The following is a 16,423-nucleotide window of genomic DNA, read 5'->3' as shown; positions in this document are numbered from 1 at the left end:
TTCGTATAGTTTGCTAAAACTTGTTGTGTATAGATCATAATTATATGTCAAAATCAGAATTAGATCACATTTTGTATTTTAAATTTGGCTAGTATATTGTACACATTAATAAAATTTGTAAAAGTATGATTCTGTAAAATAATTTGTTCATAAGAAAACTGACATTTTTGATAAGTTTGACAAAATATTAACATGGGATATTACTAAAGAAGGTATATTGAACTCCTAGACCTTTTAAAACAAAAGTTTAAATATACATATTATTTTGTTTACAATTTTATTGTGAAAGTGACCTATTAAAGACACCACTTAAGTTTGTTTTTTTAACCTTTGTTATGTTTTAGGACACTACTTAGATCAACGGCGACTGAGGCAAGGGTTGTACCGTCACCCGTGGGATGATATTTCCTATGTTTTACCAGAATCCCTCATGGATAATAGATAAAACTGCTTTGTCTCTCATTCCCTTGAAATTTTGAGGATTACACAAAACAAAAGAAGTAATAAAAAATTATCTATAGACACATACATAAATGAACACATCTGTGTTTACATGAAAATTCAACTTGTAACTGGTGTTTGCTTGTAGTGCACTCTAAAAAAAGAATATTTACATAGTCCTTTAAAATCAAATTGTTATCCTAGTTTGAAATTTAATGTAGTTTATGGAACTAAACAATAAATACCTTAAAAACTGGTATACAAACCCAACAGACCAGGACACCTTGAAAGATACTGATTTCATTATTGCCTAATACTTCCATAATGTTTTTCTTATCAGTCTGCTTATTGTATGTTAAATTTATGTTCATTCTATTAGATCTTAAATCTCCACAGATTACATCCCTTACTTACAGTTATAATCTTAGAGAGAAATTAATACATATTGTGTTTATATATACTTCACACAGTTGGATGGTTGTTTGAATGTAGAACATCAGATTTACATGTTTGTTAGTTCTTTTAGTAAGGTATTTCAGTTTAGTGTTTTGTAAAAGTAAGAAATTAAATACATAAATTTTAATGGATTTCAATTTGGTAGGAAAATAAAGGATAAAGCATATTGTGTACTATTTGTCTTTCAGTATTTGTCTGATATGTCCCAGAAATGTTATAGATATCTATGTGATTTAACCATAAAAAGCAGGAATGTTGTAGGTAGCAGCATCAGTTGATGATGGCTGTTGTTTAAGGGTTAAAACATCATTTCTGAAAAAATCAGTTGCTTATTCTAAAAAGAACTTAGCCTTTTTGAAAAAAGCTGGCATTTTTCTGAAAAGTGTCACATTGTGTTAATTCCTAGTGTCTCCAGAATTAATCAGGAACCTGTGTATGAATCTTGTTAATTCAAAACTGATGAAAAGGTTTTTTCAGAATTAACATAATGTTAATTTGCAAAAGTTAATCACATACAGTACTTAACTGCAGTTAAACCTGCTTATATCACTGCCTTGCATATACTTAGTAGCACTGAATAAGTCCATTGCTGTTTATTGTTTTATAAGTTAGTTTGTATATCAAAATTTTTGGTGTACAATTTTCAGGTGCATGATTCTCTCTCCCTCAATTTTTTCTAGCAATTAATTAATTTTTTTTACCTCTCTCTGTCTTTATACTAAGATATAGTCTTTACCCACTCTCATAAAACTAAAATAGAATCATAGAAGAGCATTTCAAATGTGGTTGCAAAATGATGCTTAATCTTCAGAGTGAAAAATATAAGGAAACTAAAAGGAGAATATATCTAAACTTAACCAGAAGTGTAAAGGTAGTCCAAGATACATTAGAGCACCAACAACAGAAACAGCAACAAATAGAGAATGAAACTTAAGTAAATACATGAAAAAGAAAACGATATAAATATCAAAAGAAATACTCAGCATGATGTGCCGTTCAATAAAGTTGACTTGGATACATTAAAGAGAAAAGGAAAGTTAAGGCACAACTGGAAGATGGGCAAACAAGAGAAAACTGATCTTTGTGGAGAATAAAATCTTGACAGATGAGCTAACCATTGGACATGACAGGAGGGAAAAATAGGATCATGGTTTTGATGTTGATGTGATTGAACTATATAGCAATAGTTGGACATGTTTAAATGAAGGAATGGGAAATTTGACATGAGGAGTCTCAGCCTTGTATTGGAAACATTGAACACAGAATTAAAAAAGAACAGAAACTTGATTTTCGTAATCCAAGGGCTGCGGGTTCGAATCCCCGTCACACCAAGCATGCTCGCCCTTTCAGCCATGGGGGCATTATAGTGTGACGGTCAATCTCTATTTGTTGGTAAAAGAGTAGCCCAACAGTTGGCGGTGGGTGATAATGACTAGCTGCCTTTCCTCTAGTCTTACACTGCTAAATTAGGGACGGCTAGTGCGGATAGCCATCGTGTAGCTTTTCGCAAAATTCAAAAACATACAAACAAACATCCAAAGACAGATAATAAGCATGCAGAATATTTCGCACAAGAGAGGATCTACTTTATACAGTTCACGTAACAAGTTTGTTATGTTGTATGCTGCTTTCACTGAGATTCACGATACGTTCTTGTATATATACACAGATCATAAATCTACAGAGGAAAGGGCCTGGCATGGTCAGCTGGTTAGGACGCTTTATACGTAATCTGAGGATCGTGTGTTCGAATCCCCGTCCTGCCAAACATGCTCGCCCTTTCAGGCGTGGGTGCATTATAATGCAAGATCAATACCACTGTTCGTTGATACGAGAGTAGCCCAAGAGTTGGCATGGATGTTGATAATTCGTGATGACGAGAAAACTCACTTGTAGAGAAAATTATATAAAACGGCTGGTATGGGAAGAGAAAGAAACACTATGTACATAGTGTTTTCTCTACCCTTGCCAGCCGTTTATACACGCATAATGGCTGTTGATGACTAGTTGGCTTCTCTCTGGGCTTATCCTGCTAATCTAGGGATGGTTAACGCACCATGAAAGAACGAGTGAATGATGTAAAACCTTGTTAAGAAAATTTATATTAGTGTGTTTACAGCTAAAAATAATGCTGTAAGATACAGTTAGTAGATATGAAGAGGATAACACGTGGAAAGGTTTGGGAAAACGCGACAAAGAAATAGTAGTTCAGATGCAGCGACACAGAACAGAGACAATCAAAGGTGTGAAGTTCAAATCCTAATGTTCCGACTTCAACCACATCTGGCAACACCTATACAAAGCAGAAGAACAGTTATTGTACGGATTGTTACCATGGTTAAGAAGTGGCCTAGTTATTTTAAAACAACATCGCTGGTTTATAGCTTCGTGAAAGCTGAGCAGTACCAAAGTAATATTTTGCTACGAAAATAAAACTTCGAGGTGTTAAAATTATGAACCGCGAGATTGTAATGCGATAACTCTGATTTTAAAGAAGCCAGCAGATGTCGTAATGAATCGGATGGAAAATTGTTGAAAGGGTTCTGAGAAATCCTAAACACATAACTTTACTACTTCCATAACATACAATGTAGTCTTTATTCACACGGTGCTTACTTGTCCCACGCTGGTACAGCGGTAAATCTGTGGATTTACAACGCTAAAATCAGTGGCTTGATTTCATCGGTGGACACAGAAGATAACCCGATGTGGCTTTGCTATAAGAAAAAACAAATTTTCACATCTTAAAACTCGCTCCTCCTTTTTCCTTTTAGAGAAAATTATAAATTAATTATACTCTTCAAAAAAAGAAACGCAAAATGGATATTTTTGTTAATTTAAAGAGGAACATATGTGTAATAACGTTACAAGCTCAGAGTATGTGATGTTACACGTGTTAAGACACTGATTGTCAGACCAAAATGACAATAAAAGTTGTGCACATTGAAAATGGAGGAAAACATCGGATTTTTCGCCGAAACGCATTCGTGTCCAATAAATTTGTTTGAGAGATCTGCAAGTGCAACATGTGCAAAATACCTATAAAAGTGACGGGTTCTCGGTTTCCATCGCTCAGTGTTGAGCCACCGACACGCAATACAGTTACGCCAAGACTGACTGAAGCACAACGCAACAACGCCATTGGTCGCTTGGAAGCAGGCGAATCTCGATCAGATGTTGCCAAAGCTGTGAATGTCCATCCAAGCACCATCACAAGGCTATGGAATCGTCACCAACAACATGGATCAACTCGTGACCGTCCACGATCTGGCAGACCTCGTGTGACCACGCCCGCACAAGATCGCTACATCCGATTACGTCACCTTCGGTATAGGACCACCACTGCGACGTCTACTGCCTCAACCATACCAGGGCTGCGTAGGATTTCCGATCAGACCGTACGCAACCGCCGACGAGATTCTTAGGCCCCATGTGCAACCCATCATGGTGAACGTCAACGACATTTTTCAACATGACAACGCCCGTCCTCACACAGCCCGACTCACCACTGTCTTCTTGAGACACCACAACATCAACGTTCTTCCCTGGCACTCCAGATCACCAGATTTAAACCCCATCGAACATCTTTGAGACGAGTTGGACCGACGTCTGCGACGGCGACAACCTCAACCGCAGACTCTACCTCAGCTTGCAGCAGCTTTGCAGGCTGAGTGGACAGCCATTCCACAGGATGTGATTCGTCATCTCATCGCTTCCATGGGCAGAAGATGCCAAGCAGTTATTGATGCTCACGGGGGCATACTCGTTATTGACGTTGAGTGACGTTAAACGTCAACTTGTGAGCGTGAACTTCGCCTTTGCAGACTTTGGATGTTCAGCAGTGAATGTGAAAAGTTTCACACATGTCATACAGAACTACCCGGAATAAACTTAACAATATGTCTCAAATTTTGCCTTTCTTTTTTTTTGAATATATAAATAACAAATATCAGTATGTAACAACGTCTTTTCTCTCTGTCTTCTAATAGCTTTAAGATGGGCAAATGTTTGTCATTAGTTCCGAGCAATTGCATTTTTATCCACCCTGAAATTACTTAAACGACTTGAAAATAGAACACTGGTTGTGAGTGGCGCCTTTTATCTGCATTCAACTGTCTTTCTTTATTTTGGTTGTTCTAATTTAAAATGTTCTCGAGTAAGTGATAAAGTTTTTGAGAAAACAGTTTCGGTTGCTGAAGTATCTATTTGGTGAAATTAGTGTTCACTGACTGCAAAATAAAAAATTCAGGTAATCTGACTGTCAAACTTCACAGCTCTGACTGTTTCTAATTATTTAGTTTATAAGTGGGATTGTATTTTAGTTTCCCACACTAGTGATCAACTTGAAATCCTATGTGTTATGGTAACTATGTCATTCATAGCTTTAATTCATGTCTATTGTTCTAGCTTTACAGCGGACATTTATAGCGTATGTATGTGTGTATTTTTCATTAACTCGATGCTAAAAATACAAAACAGTACTTTTAACACAATTCCTTACATCAAGAAAGCTGTCCGGCATTTCTTCTATGGGTCTCTACTACAAAGTACACTTTACTTTGGATAATAATAATAATTATACTCTCTGTATCAGTGAAATGATCTATAACCTTTTGAGTTTGATAATGTTTTTAACGCTTAGTAATTCTGTAAACTGATTGTCACTCACATCATGCTCCTCTTTAAACTTCTGGTTACGTTATTTCTCCTTGTGAGTTTGATAATGTTTTTTAACGGATACTAATTCTGTAAACTGATTGTCACTCACATCATGCTCCTCTTTAAACTTCTGGTTACGTTATTTCTCCTTGTGAGTTTGATAATGTTTTTTAACGCATACTAATTCTGTAAACTGATTGTCACTCACATCATGCTCCGCTTTAAACTTCTGGTTACGTTATTTCTTCTCCGTCATGACTATTTAACCCAATTATATAACATTTTTAAACGTGGAATTTTTTTTTTTCAATTTTTAAAGAATTACGTTTAAAACCCACTATACAACATTTCGTAGCAGGAGTCGTATTGAAAGTTTGCGATTCTAGGAAGCTCTTCTGAAATTATTGTTTTTTGTTTGTTTTTGTTTTTGAATTTCGCACAAAGCTGCTCGAGGGCTATCTGTGCTAGCCGTCCCTAATTTAGCAGTGTAAGACTAGAGGGAAGGGAGCTAGTCATCACCACCCACCGCCAACTCTTAGGCTACTCTTTTACCAACGAATAGTGGGATTGATCGTGACATTATAACGATCTCACGGTTGAAAGGGTGAGCATATTTGGCGCGACGGGGATACGAACCAGCGAAACTCAGATTACGAGTCGCACACCTTAACACGCTTGGCCATGCCGGGCCGTCTGAAATTAAAGTAAACAGATGGTCGGCCAGTGTTACTTCTACACTGGTATTACGTAAGGAAATAAACATTATGTCAACGCGTAAACATTTTCTTTTTCTTGCTTTTCTTTTGTTTAATACATCATGGATTACCGTAATTACTGAATATGTGAAAAAAACTATACTGTTTGTTTCTAATTAAATTTTACGCAAAATCGAAATGATAGACTATAGAGAAGGCAACACCATCTACCACTAACGTTTGAGCTACTTGAATCGAAAAGTGGGTTTGTTATCACAGCATAACGCTCCATGACTGAAAGGGCAAGAATGTCCAGTAATGGGTTTCTAATCTGCGAATAGCAGATTGTGAGTAGAGAGTTCTACTGACCAAGCTGGCACACACACTACACATCATACAGTACAGAAATGTTAGAACAAGATAATATTTCTATCTTCCCCTCTCGTTTTAAAGGGCTGATTCTTCCATGCCAATATAGAATGTAAATTTCCACACTATTGTAGGGTGAGAACAGTTATCATTCTTGTATACTTGTACCAAGGGCGTGTCATAAACGTTCTGCTTCATTGAACACACTGATCAAATTTAAGGTCTGAAATAACTGTCATGGTACCAAATGAATGTGTCTAAAACTATATAGAAAAAAGCTAGAATAAATCAATTTAAAAGCATTCCACAAATAAACCTTGATAACAACAGTATTTAATACTATATATTAAGTTTTACTGTCATGTCACGTCCCAAAAAGCGTAGAGAACTGTCAGTATAACAGAGAGCTCGCATAAAAGCTTTATGTGATGCTTATTGGACTCTCTGACAAATTGATGCACACTTGAAATGCTTTCCAAACACTGTTAAGTGTACGCTACATCGTGAGACCGAGACAGATAAATTTGAAAATAGGAAAGAAAAAACCGAAACACTGAGGTTCAGTAATACTGATGTTAAGTGTCTTCGTTTATGTAGCTTTTAGGACAGAAGGAAGACTTCTAAAATTCGTATTGAAAGTTATTGATTACCTATAGTTTTCGAAATATTATAGACATATCTGACGCATTCTTATATATCGTGAAAATAATTTTTTCTTTAATAAGATTATTTACTCGTTAAAAATTGAATTTAATAATGTTCAAAAACAATACATAATACCGATAACAATGAATATAATAAGATTACATAGTGTAAATACCTATGTACATATTCAGAGATACAAGGAGCAACAGCATTTGGTATATTCACTTTGCAGGCTTGGAAGGATTGTAATAACTTTCAGATTACCACATACGATGATTATATTTGATGGACTCGAGTATAATCCGCACACTCTGATAAGTTTCTTTCATGTTCAAAACATAAGCAACAAGAATCAATGTCTTAATGTTTACAGTGTGCAAAAGTACAGCTTTCGGCTTAACTTTAGACGGGGTTTACAGTGTGCAAAAGTACAGCTTTCAGCTCAACTTTAGACGGGGTTTACAGTGTGCAAAAGTACAGCTTTCAGCTTAATTTTAGACGGGGTTTACAGTGTGCAAAAGTACAGCTTTCAGCTCAACTTTAGACGGGGTTTACAGTGTGCAAAAGTACAGCTTTTAGCTTAATTTTAGACGGGGTTTACAGTGTGCAAAAGTACAGCTTTCAGCTCAACTTTAGACGGGGTTACAGTGTACAAAAGTACAGCTTTCAGCTTAACTTTAGACTGGGTTTATAGTGTGCAAAAGTACAGCTTTCAGCTTAACTTTAGACGGGGCTTACAGTGTGCAAAAGTACAGCTTTTAGCTTAACTTTAGACGGGGTTTACAGTGTGCAAAAGTACAGCTTTTAGCTCAATTTTAGACGGGGTTTACAGTGTGCAAAAGTACAGCTTTCAGCTCAACTTTAGACGGGGTTACAGAATGTAACTGCACAAAATGTAAGTGTACAAAAGTACAGCTTTTAGCTTAACTTTAGACGGGGTTTACAGTGTGCAAAAGTACAGCTTTTAGCTCAATTTTAGACGGGGTTTGCAGTGTGCAAAAGTACAGCTTTCAGCTCAACTTTAGACGGGGTTTACAGCGTGCAAATATACAGCTTTCAGCTCAACTTTAGACTAGTCCATAAAACGTATCCATTCTTGAGGATGATGTTCATTTCCTAATTCTTCTATCGTTGCATCGACATTTATACAAAAACACAAAGTATTTTGTATGCTCTAGTAAGAAGTACGATTTTGATGGCGGCTTTGGTAAATTGAAACATTTGTTCCTGGAGTTAATAAATTCCCCATGCTTCTTTAATAGATGCCTCCAGCTGTTCTGTGATTAGATGAGGCAACTTACGTTAGCATTCCACAGGAAAGAATTACTAGATGAAGATAATTCATAGTCTTATTTGCAGGATAATTCTCCTGGTTCCCAAATCTTTGGTGGCTACTGCAACTGAACCCTATCCCCATGAGGTACTAGTTTCATTACAGTTACACTACTGACATTTAATGTATTGTTTAGTTTCGTCCAAATATCCAGAAATATTAATCATACAAAACTAACAGTCAGTTAGAACAGGGGTTCCCAAACGTTTTAGACCAACAGAGCTTCGCATCAGAAAGAAAAAAAACATTTCGGAGCCTTAATAAAAAAATTACACTAAAAATAGAAACAATCGTTCACTAGCACCAAATAAAGTTTACTTCAAGATTTTAGAATATAAATTTAATAAAATATTAATATTTAAAGAAAAGATGTACTTCTACTTCCTTGCTCAAAACTTTCTGCTTGCAATATTTTTACAGTAAAAGTACAATGTACTTATTTATCTATTAATGGCTCGGATGGGTTTGCTTTTGTTCACAAAGTACTTTAATATTTGGAGTTATGGTTGTTACTTGTAACCGCAAATCATCTTCAGTATTTAGCCTGTTTCTAAATTTGGTCTTTGTAGCTATATACATTGAAAATGTTTGCTCACAAAGATATATTGTTGGAAAACGCATAAAAATTTTCAAAGCTCTGTTACTTATATCAGAGTATTCCATGGCCATTTGAATCCAAAACTGTGTAACTTCTTCCTGCTGAAATTTTGTTTATAGGGTGTAATCAGTTAAAATTTCTATAAGTTGTTGTTTCTCTTTCAAAGACCAATCGTTGGTATTTGCGGAGTCAACACAAGGATTTTGATTGTTTGTTTGTTTTGAATTTCGCACAAAGCTACTCGAGGACTATCTGTGCTAGCCGTCCCTAATATAGCAGTGTAAGGCTAGAGGGAAGGTAGCTAGTCATTACCACCACCGCCAACTATTGGGCTACTATTTTACCAACGAATAGTGGGATTGACCGTAACATTATAACGCCACACGGCTGAAAAGGCGAGCATGTTTGGTGCGACGGGGATGCGAAACTGCGAACCTCAGATTACGAGTCGCACGCCTTAACACGCTTGACCATGACGGGCCTCAAGGATTTGGAATCCACAGTAATTTTTCCAAATGAGGAAGGAAGTACTCTCCAATAGTTTTGCACAAATCGGATAGGGACTGCAAAACTGAAACTTTTGCATCTTCACTTAAGGAAAGTTCATTCATACGTAAGAAACACTGAGATTTTCGAAGCAATCAAGTTCTTCCATAAGTATACATTCACCCAAAGTTTTAGCTTACGTTGAAGCGCTTCCATTTTACTCTGAGCTTTAAAGTACGTTACCCTAGTACCCTACACTGTAGCATTCACTTCATTTAGATAGGCAAATACTTCCCAAAGATAAGCCACTTTTTGTGTCCAGCATTTGTCCCTTAATTTGTATGCAAGTTTAAAATGGCATTCAGATAAAAAGAAACCTACCTCTTCACGCAGTTCGTAAAACCGAACAAGCACTTTTTCCCGAGAAATACATTGAACTTCAGTATGAAGCAACAACTTTTTATGCAAACTTCCCATATCCTTACAGAGTAAAGTGAAGATCCTTGCATCGAGCAGTCTTGATTTTATAAAATTAACTATTGTTATGACATCACCTGATACCTGTTTTAAGTCTTCTGGCATTCGTTTTATTGCAAGTGCATGTCGATGAAGACAGCAGTGGATACTCTCGATGTCTGGGTTTTCCTTTTTCATGCGTGTCACTGCGTCTGAAAACTTTCCAATCATAGGTGCAGCCTCATCAATGCAAATACTTGAGCAAAGCTGCCGTTTGATCTCATGTTCTTTCATAAATAAATCGATAAGTTTAAATATTCCTTCGCCTGTTGTTTGAGTAGGCAAAGGTTTGTAAATTAGCATGTTTTCTTCAAAACTAGCTTCGTGAATACAACGAACAAACCTGCGACATCTGTTGATTAATCCATCTGAAGCGAAAAAGTTGGACTCCTTGTTACTCGCATTATTAACTCCGTTAAGCAATTTGCTGACATATTCTTGATTCTTCGAGAAACTTTTTTAATTAGGAGTGTTTGGTTTCTAGATGCCGTTTTAACTTTGCTTGATACAAACAACTGTTACTCAACATTGTTCCACATTCAACACATAACCTACTAGGTTCATCTTCATTACCTGTCCATGTAAAACCGTATTCAATAAAACTTTCATCAAACTTTTTTTCTTTCTTGTTTCTGTACTTGTTGCATCATCCTGCGTTGAAGTATTTGCACGCTACGAAAACGCCGATGAATTTGTATTCAACCTAGGCCTAGGAAGATTTTTACTCGTATCGGATTTATTACTGATATACAGCCATTTACCCATTATAAGGGCGACAAGTAATTATAAATTTGTCTAAAACGTATTCTCATATCTTTGGCACTTTAAAAGTATTTTCACGGACACAAATATCTTCTTAATGAAAACTCGTTCAATGACATGCTGACCAAATATCAGTTTTGTCATAACGAAGTCAGAAATAAAGATTTGTGGAAAAAAGACAAGGCCGTTTGAGTAATATATTTTTCTACAGGAAAAGGTTAACCTATTATTAATATTTTTTTGTTTTTAACAGAAATTTTAAGCTATATCTGACGTACGTCTAAATCTTGAACGAAATAAAACAAAATGAAACATGACATCATGCGGACATCATGCAAGAAAATGAAACTGTATCCAGTTGCATCACAATGTTTCAAATTTGGACGAGTTTCAGTTATAACATCTATGTTTCATTTTGTTTGAGATTTAGCTGCTAATCCAGATCTGGCTTTTAAAAGGCAGTTGGCATCACTATCCAGGGTTGTTCAATGTTTCATACAAACATTACTAGGCTATCTTGCATCTCTAATGACGCATGCGATCTTGAGATGGTGGCATATCTACCAAAAACCAGTAGATATGAGATTGTAATACCACTTTCACCGGAGAACTTCCCCTAAGCTAAATAAATGCGTCTGGCGTTAGGCAGGATAAAATATTAAAAGGCCCAATACGTAATAAACGTGTTATATTAAAAATATATTTTACTTTTTTGTACAACGTATTCTGATTCAATTTTATAGTTTTTGGAAAAAATATTAACATTCTAAAATTTCCTCGCGGAGCCCAAGGGCTCCGCAGAGCATAGTTAAAAAACCATGAGTTGGAATATCTTTGGGCTCATGTCACATGATGGTAACTGCAAATTGTATATTTGCTCTCTTTTAATTCAACCATTATGTCAAGCGAAATGTGCAAGGTGTACAACAAACGTATAGAACCCAATTTGTTTCTTGTTCACCAATTTTACACCCAAAATATTACCCGTAAGCTACCTTTACTTTGTGCGTGATGTTTTCGTTATTTTTTTCCTTTCATTAAACTATAATATATTCTTCACAAATGTAATAGAATCTGTTTGTGTTATATTTTTCACTTTCATACTTTACTTGATGTGGCTGAGAAAAAAAAAATGTTTACATATCTAGAATTTGAAAGATCTTAAAAGTAAAGTTTCGCATAATTTGATTATATTACCTATATGATGCAAGAAAGAAGATCGGACTTTGTTTTGGGTGTGTGTGGAGAGAGGTGAAATGACCAACTAAGTAAGTGAGAGGTAAATTATGGAGAAGCGCCTGACTATGCCATTTTTATGCTCATTCGAGGGTCTTCTCGAATGTTTAATAAAATGAGTATGTAAGAGCTTCATGATTCTCGAAGAAGCAATTACCAATGAGGATGAAGCAAAAATGGTGCAGTTGCTATAATTATACAGAGAACAAATAGCATACACGAAGAATATATTTGCATTTTACACCAATACAATACAGTTGGTGTTTAATGTTATCACATTCTATTCATTAACTTTTCCGAGTAAATTTATTTTCACAGCATAAATCTATTGTACTGAGTTGGTTGCATGATATGGTTACAGCGATATGTCTCCGGATTTACAACGCTAAAATCAGGGGTTCGATTCCCCTCGGTGGGCTGAGCAGATAGCCCGATGTGGCTTTGCTGTAAGAAAAACACACACACACACATACAATAACTCAAAGTTATATTCTAGCTACATTTTCTTTTAAATCAACACCATCGAATTACCCCGAATCACATGAGTTTTCTCCCGTAGTAAATTTTTTGTTGTCTTGTTTTAAGTAGACATAATATACTATTTTAATAGATGTTATAGACTTTTACATGGTAATTTTAAAATGCTCCCTTACATTGTTAATGAACGTGGCGCTTTGGTGCAGACGCTGACTATTATTTCGGCGCGTAGAAGGAAGTTATTACGGTATAAACTAAGGGATAAATGTAGAAGTGCCTTGACCTTGTGGGATTGGTCCATTCATGTTTTGTGTTCCAGTAGATATTGAGTAAGTTAGGGTATGAATTAGAAACAAAATGTATGTTATTATGCTTCTGGTCGTATAAGGCTGAATATGATGTGAGCCGTCCAATGCTGTGTATGAGTTTAAGGAAATAAAAGTAAAAGCCGAAACGAGTCATAATAAAATAGCTCAAGCGAAGTTTTTAAAAGCTTCACAGTACAGTAGCGCAGTACATCTACAAGCCTTAGACTGACCGTGCGAATCATTCTGGACCAAGAGTTGTATGGAAGTCGACCCAACGTCGAGTAACGTTATGTTTGTTGCCTGGCGACGTAGCGTCAGATCTGTAAAAAAAATTGTCTGCTTCGAAGTTATACGCTTTAAGTAGGTTTTTGTAACTTGGTGCTATTGTAAGAAGGATTATTTATCATTCAATCTACTTAACGTTAGTTGTGGATATAAAGTGAGACGTATATTTATATTTGTACACAAAAATATATCGAAGGAATACGGAATCGAATAGGTAAAACTAAACATATAACTCGAAAACTCAAGAGCAAGATTTCTTCATTTAACTTATTACTGGCCTTTATTTTAGGCTAACTCCGTCTAAGGTGAATAACGGTGTTTGGTTTGGAAAGCTTGCAGAAGTTGTGGGCTTCTTCAACTTTGACAATTGTTATTGAGTGCCGCAGTTAATCTGAAAGTATCACTAACAGTGTCATTGTATCAGTAAACGACAGTTGGTTCTCTGCAATGAAGGTAAGTAAAATTCACATAATCGTAAGTATAATTATTGTATTAATGTTCCCAAAAATGTTAAAATCTGTGTAAATAAAAGGATACTCTTTTTGTTTTTAATAACATTGAGATGATTTGTGTTATCAATGTTAATAATTTAAATAGATAATGTGTCAGCAGTCCTATGAAATTTTTATTATTAAATACCAGTTATGAAGTACAAACTACTGTTAGAAAGTATACTGCCTTGAAAGTAAGATGTATTGTGAAAAAAAAAAAAACATTGCTTGGTTGATTTCATATCTGGTACTTTCCTAGCAACCATAATCATAATAATTGTGAGTTGTTTCACTATGTTAGCAACAAACACATTCCTTAAAAAAAGTGTGAACCATATGAATAATTTTAAAGTTGTGGATATATTATTTTCAATAATTTAGAAGAATCAGATCTGTAATCTTGAATATAATACTGGGAAGGATTCCACAGTAGAACTGAAGTTAAGATAGTTTAAAATGGGTAAAACATTTTATTATTAAAAAGGACTATACAACATTTTGATCCACCGGACAGTACCACTTTTTGGTCAAGCCCAAATATGGCATGGGTGGTCTGAGCATTAAACTTCCCTTTTTAAATAAAGCCTTGTTTACACAGCTTAAGCTGTTTCGTCACACATTTTGTGAACCACAATATTAAGATGTAAGTATGAAAATTGGGCACTGGTATGACCATTGGGTAATGGTCAGGAATAACTATTATATATAAGGTCATAGTTTGAAATCTTGAAATCTAATGTAATGCTGGTACTTATCAGATTTTGTTTCTCTTTTCATATAAAGAAATGTATTCATTTTGTGTTGTTGTAAATTGTAATTTGTACTTTTAGGTGTAAATGTTTGCTGATTAGGTGCTTAAACATGAAGAATTACATTACATTTGTTTTTAAGGCATTCTGTTAGATTTGGAGTATTGTATATTTTGGGCCTTTTACTTTAATAAGAATTATACTGAACTGTTAGAGAGTTTCAAAGGAGGGCCACCTGGGATGGAAATTTTGTCATATGAGGACAGGCTAAGATTTCTTAACATTTTTTCTTGAAAAAGAACAATGGGGTCTGATTCAGGCATTCAAGATTATTAAGGAAATTAATAATACTGATGTGTCCTGTCTCTTTTTGTTTTAGGTGAGAATGATAGGAATACAGGTCACAAATATAAATTTTGGCAAGGTAAGAGTTATCTTCAGCAAAGGCAGTTTCATTTTCCTAACAGGATGGTTGGCTTTTGAAATGGGCTGCTTTTGGATGTAATAAATACAGTAATCTTAAGGGAGTTTATAGGGTAGACCAATAAATACATGAATAATTATGGCTGGATATAAATTTTGTTTATGAATTGGATGGAATTGTCTTGGTAAATTAGCAAGCTCTTTGATATTCTTAAATTTGAAATTTATTAACATTTTATATATTCACATGTTAAATCTTCAGATTAAGATATGATAAGTTGAAGTAAAATTTATACAATAATTAATATGTTTTGGGACAGCATGTGACCTACTTGTCCATCTTTGCTGTCCCATCCTCTAAACTAAATTAAAATAATTAATAGAAAAATATTAAAGCCAGCACTTATCATGCACATATTTATCAAGGTTTTTCTTAAACTCACTTAAGTTCACTGCTTCTACAACATCTGAAGGCAACCCATTCCAAGGCTAACAATCCAGTTGGAAAAATGAAACTGTCTTAACTGAAGATGATTCCTACCTTGCTAAAATTTATACTCATGTATCCTAGGCCTAATATTCTCACTGTTAAATATGTAAAAAGATGATGTATCAATGCTGTCATTCCCTTTACAGTCTTAAACACATCAATCAGATCCTCCCTAACTCTTCTTTATCAAGAGAAAACGATTTGAGAGATTTTAGTCTCTCATCATATGAAAACCCCTATATCTCAGGCACCCTCATGGTAACTGAACTATTTACAACGTTTTAATGTCTTTACTAAGGTAAGGAGTCCAGGACTCAACACAATATTCCAAATGTGGCCTAACCAGCAACATGTACAATAAAAGTATAACCTCTTTAGACTTGTATTGAATATTTCTGTAGATAAGACCTAAAATCATATTTATATTGCTGTTAACAACAGCACACTGCTTGGAGACTTTAGAGACTGATCATCTATTATACCAAGATCCCTTTCCTCCATAACATTATTAAGGTTATTCCAATCTAGTTTATACATATAATTTAAGATATAGTAACCCAAATGCATTATCTTGCATTTATTATAATTAAACCCCATCTGCCATTTATTTGTCCAACTCATTAAATGATCTATATCCTTCTGTAAATTCTGCAGTATCGTCTTCATAGCTAGCAATACCCAAGACGTTGATATCATCTGGAAGTATAAGTAGTTTATGGGATATTCTTACATCTATGTCATTGATGTAAATCAAAAAGAGCAATGGTCCTAAAACTAAGCCCTGAGGTACACCATTTGTAACATTAGTCCAGTTTGACTGAACTTCATTTGTAACCATCTGCTTTCTTCCACCCAGCCACTCTTCTATCCAGTTTGCTGATTTATCCACCATGTCTGTAATGTTTTTTTACAAGTCTGTTATGTGGCACCTTGCCAAATGCTTGTTGAAAACCCAGATACACTAAATCTCTACAACCCTACCCTAATCTCTATTAGCAATAATC

At 35.2% G+C, this 16,423-nt stretch overlaps 3 protein-coding genes across 5 annotated transcripts in view; 2 read left to right on the top strand and 1 right to left on the bottom strand.

The window, feature by feature from the left end:
- The window catches only part of LOC143234211 (ATP-citrate synthase-like), a 63,535-nt gene extending 62,472 nt beyond the window's left edge, over positions 1 to 1,063 (top strand). For both annotated transcript variants that reach the window (XM_076471393.1, XM_076471394.1), the window contains exon 27: positions 345 to 1,063. In XM_076471393.1, the coding sequence (XP_076327508.1) occupies positions 345 to 445 (101 nt within the window). In that variant the 3' untranslated portion in view covers positions 446 to 1,063. The remainder of the gene's footprint in view (positions 1 to 344) is intronic.
- Positions 1,064 to 5,281: 4,218 nt separating this feature from the next.
- On the bottom strand, positions 5,282 to 10,432 carry LOC143235708 (zinc finger BED domain-containing protein 5-like). Its single transcript, XM_076473920.1, has 2 exons — positions 10,064 to 10,432; positions 5,282 to 5,359 (listed from the first exon to the last, which is right to left on the bottom strand). Exons 1-2 carry the CDS (start codon positions 10,430 to 10,432, stop codon positions 5,282 to 5,284), a joined length of 447 nt encoding a protein of 148 aa, XP_076330035.1.
- Positions 10,433 to 12,882: 2,450 nt separating this feature from the next.
- The window catches only part of LOC143234209 (RNA-binding motif, single-stranded-interacting protein 1-like), a 125,999-nt gene continuing 122,458 nt past the window's right edge, over positions 12,883 to 16,423 (top strand). Inside the window, exon 1 of one of the 2 annotated variants that reach the window (XM_076471390.1) lies at positions 12,883 to 13,719. In XM_076471390.1, coding sequence (XP_076327505.1) covers positions 13,714 to 13,719 — 6 coding nt within the window. In that variant the 5' untranslated portion in view covers positions 12,883 to 13,713. The remainder of the gene's footprint in view (positions 13,720 to 16,423) is intronic. The other variant, XM_076471391.1, reaches the window with a different exon arrangement.

This window comes from Tachypleus tridentatus, chromosome 12 (assembly GCF_004210375.1).
Source record: "Tachypleus tridentatus isolate NWPU-2018 chromosome 12, ASM421037v1, whole genome shotgun sequence".
Classification (NCBI taxonomy): Eukaryota; Metazoa; Arthropoda; class Merostomata; order Xiphosura; family Limulidae; genus Tachypleus; species Tachypleus tridentatus.
Note: the sequence above shows the minus strand (reverse complement) of the source record. Positions and strands in the feature narration are given on the sequence as shown.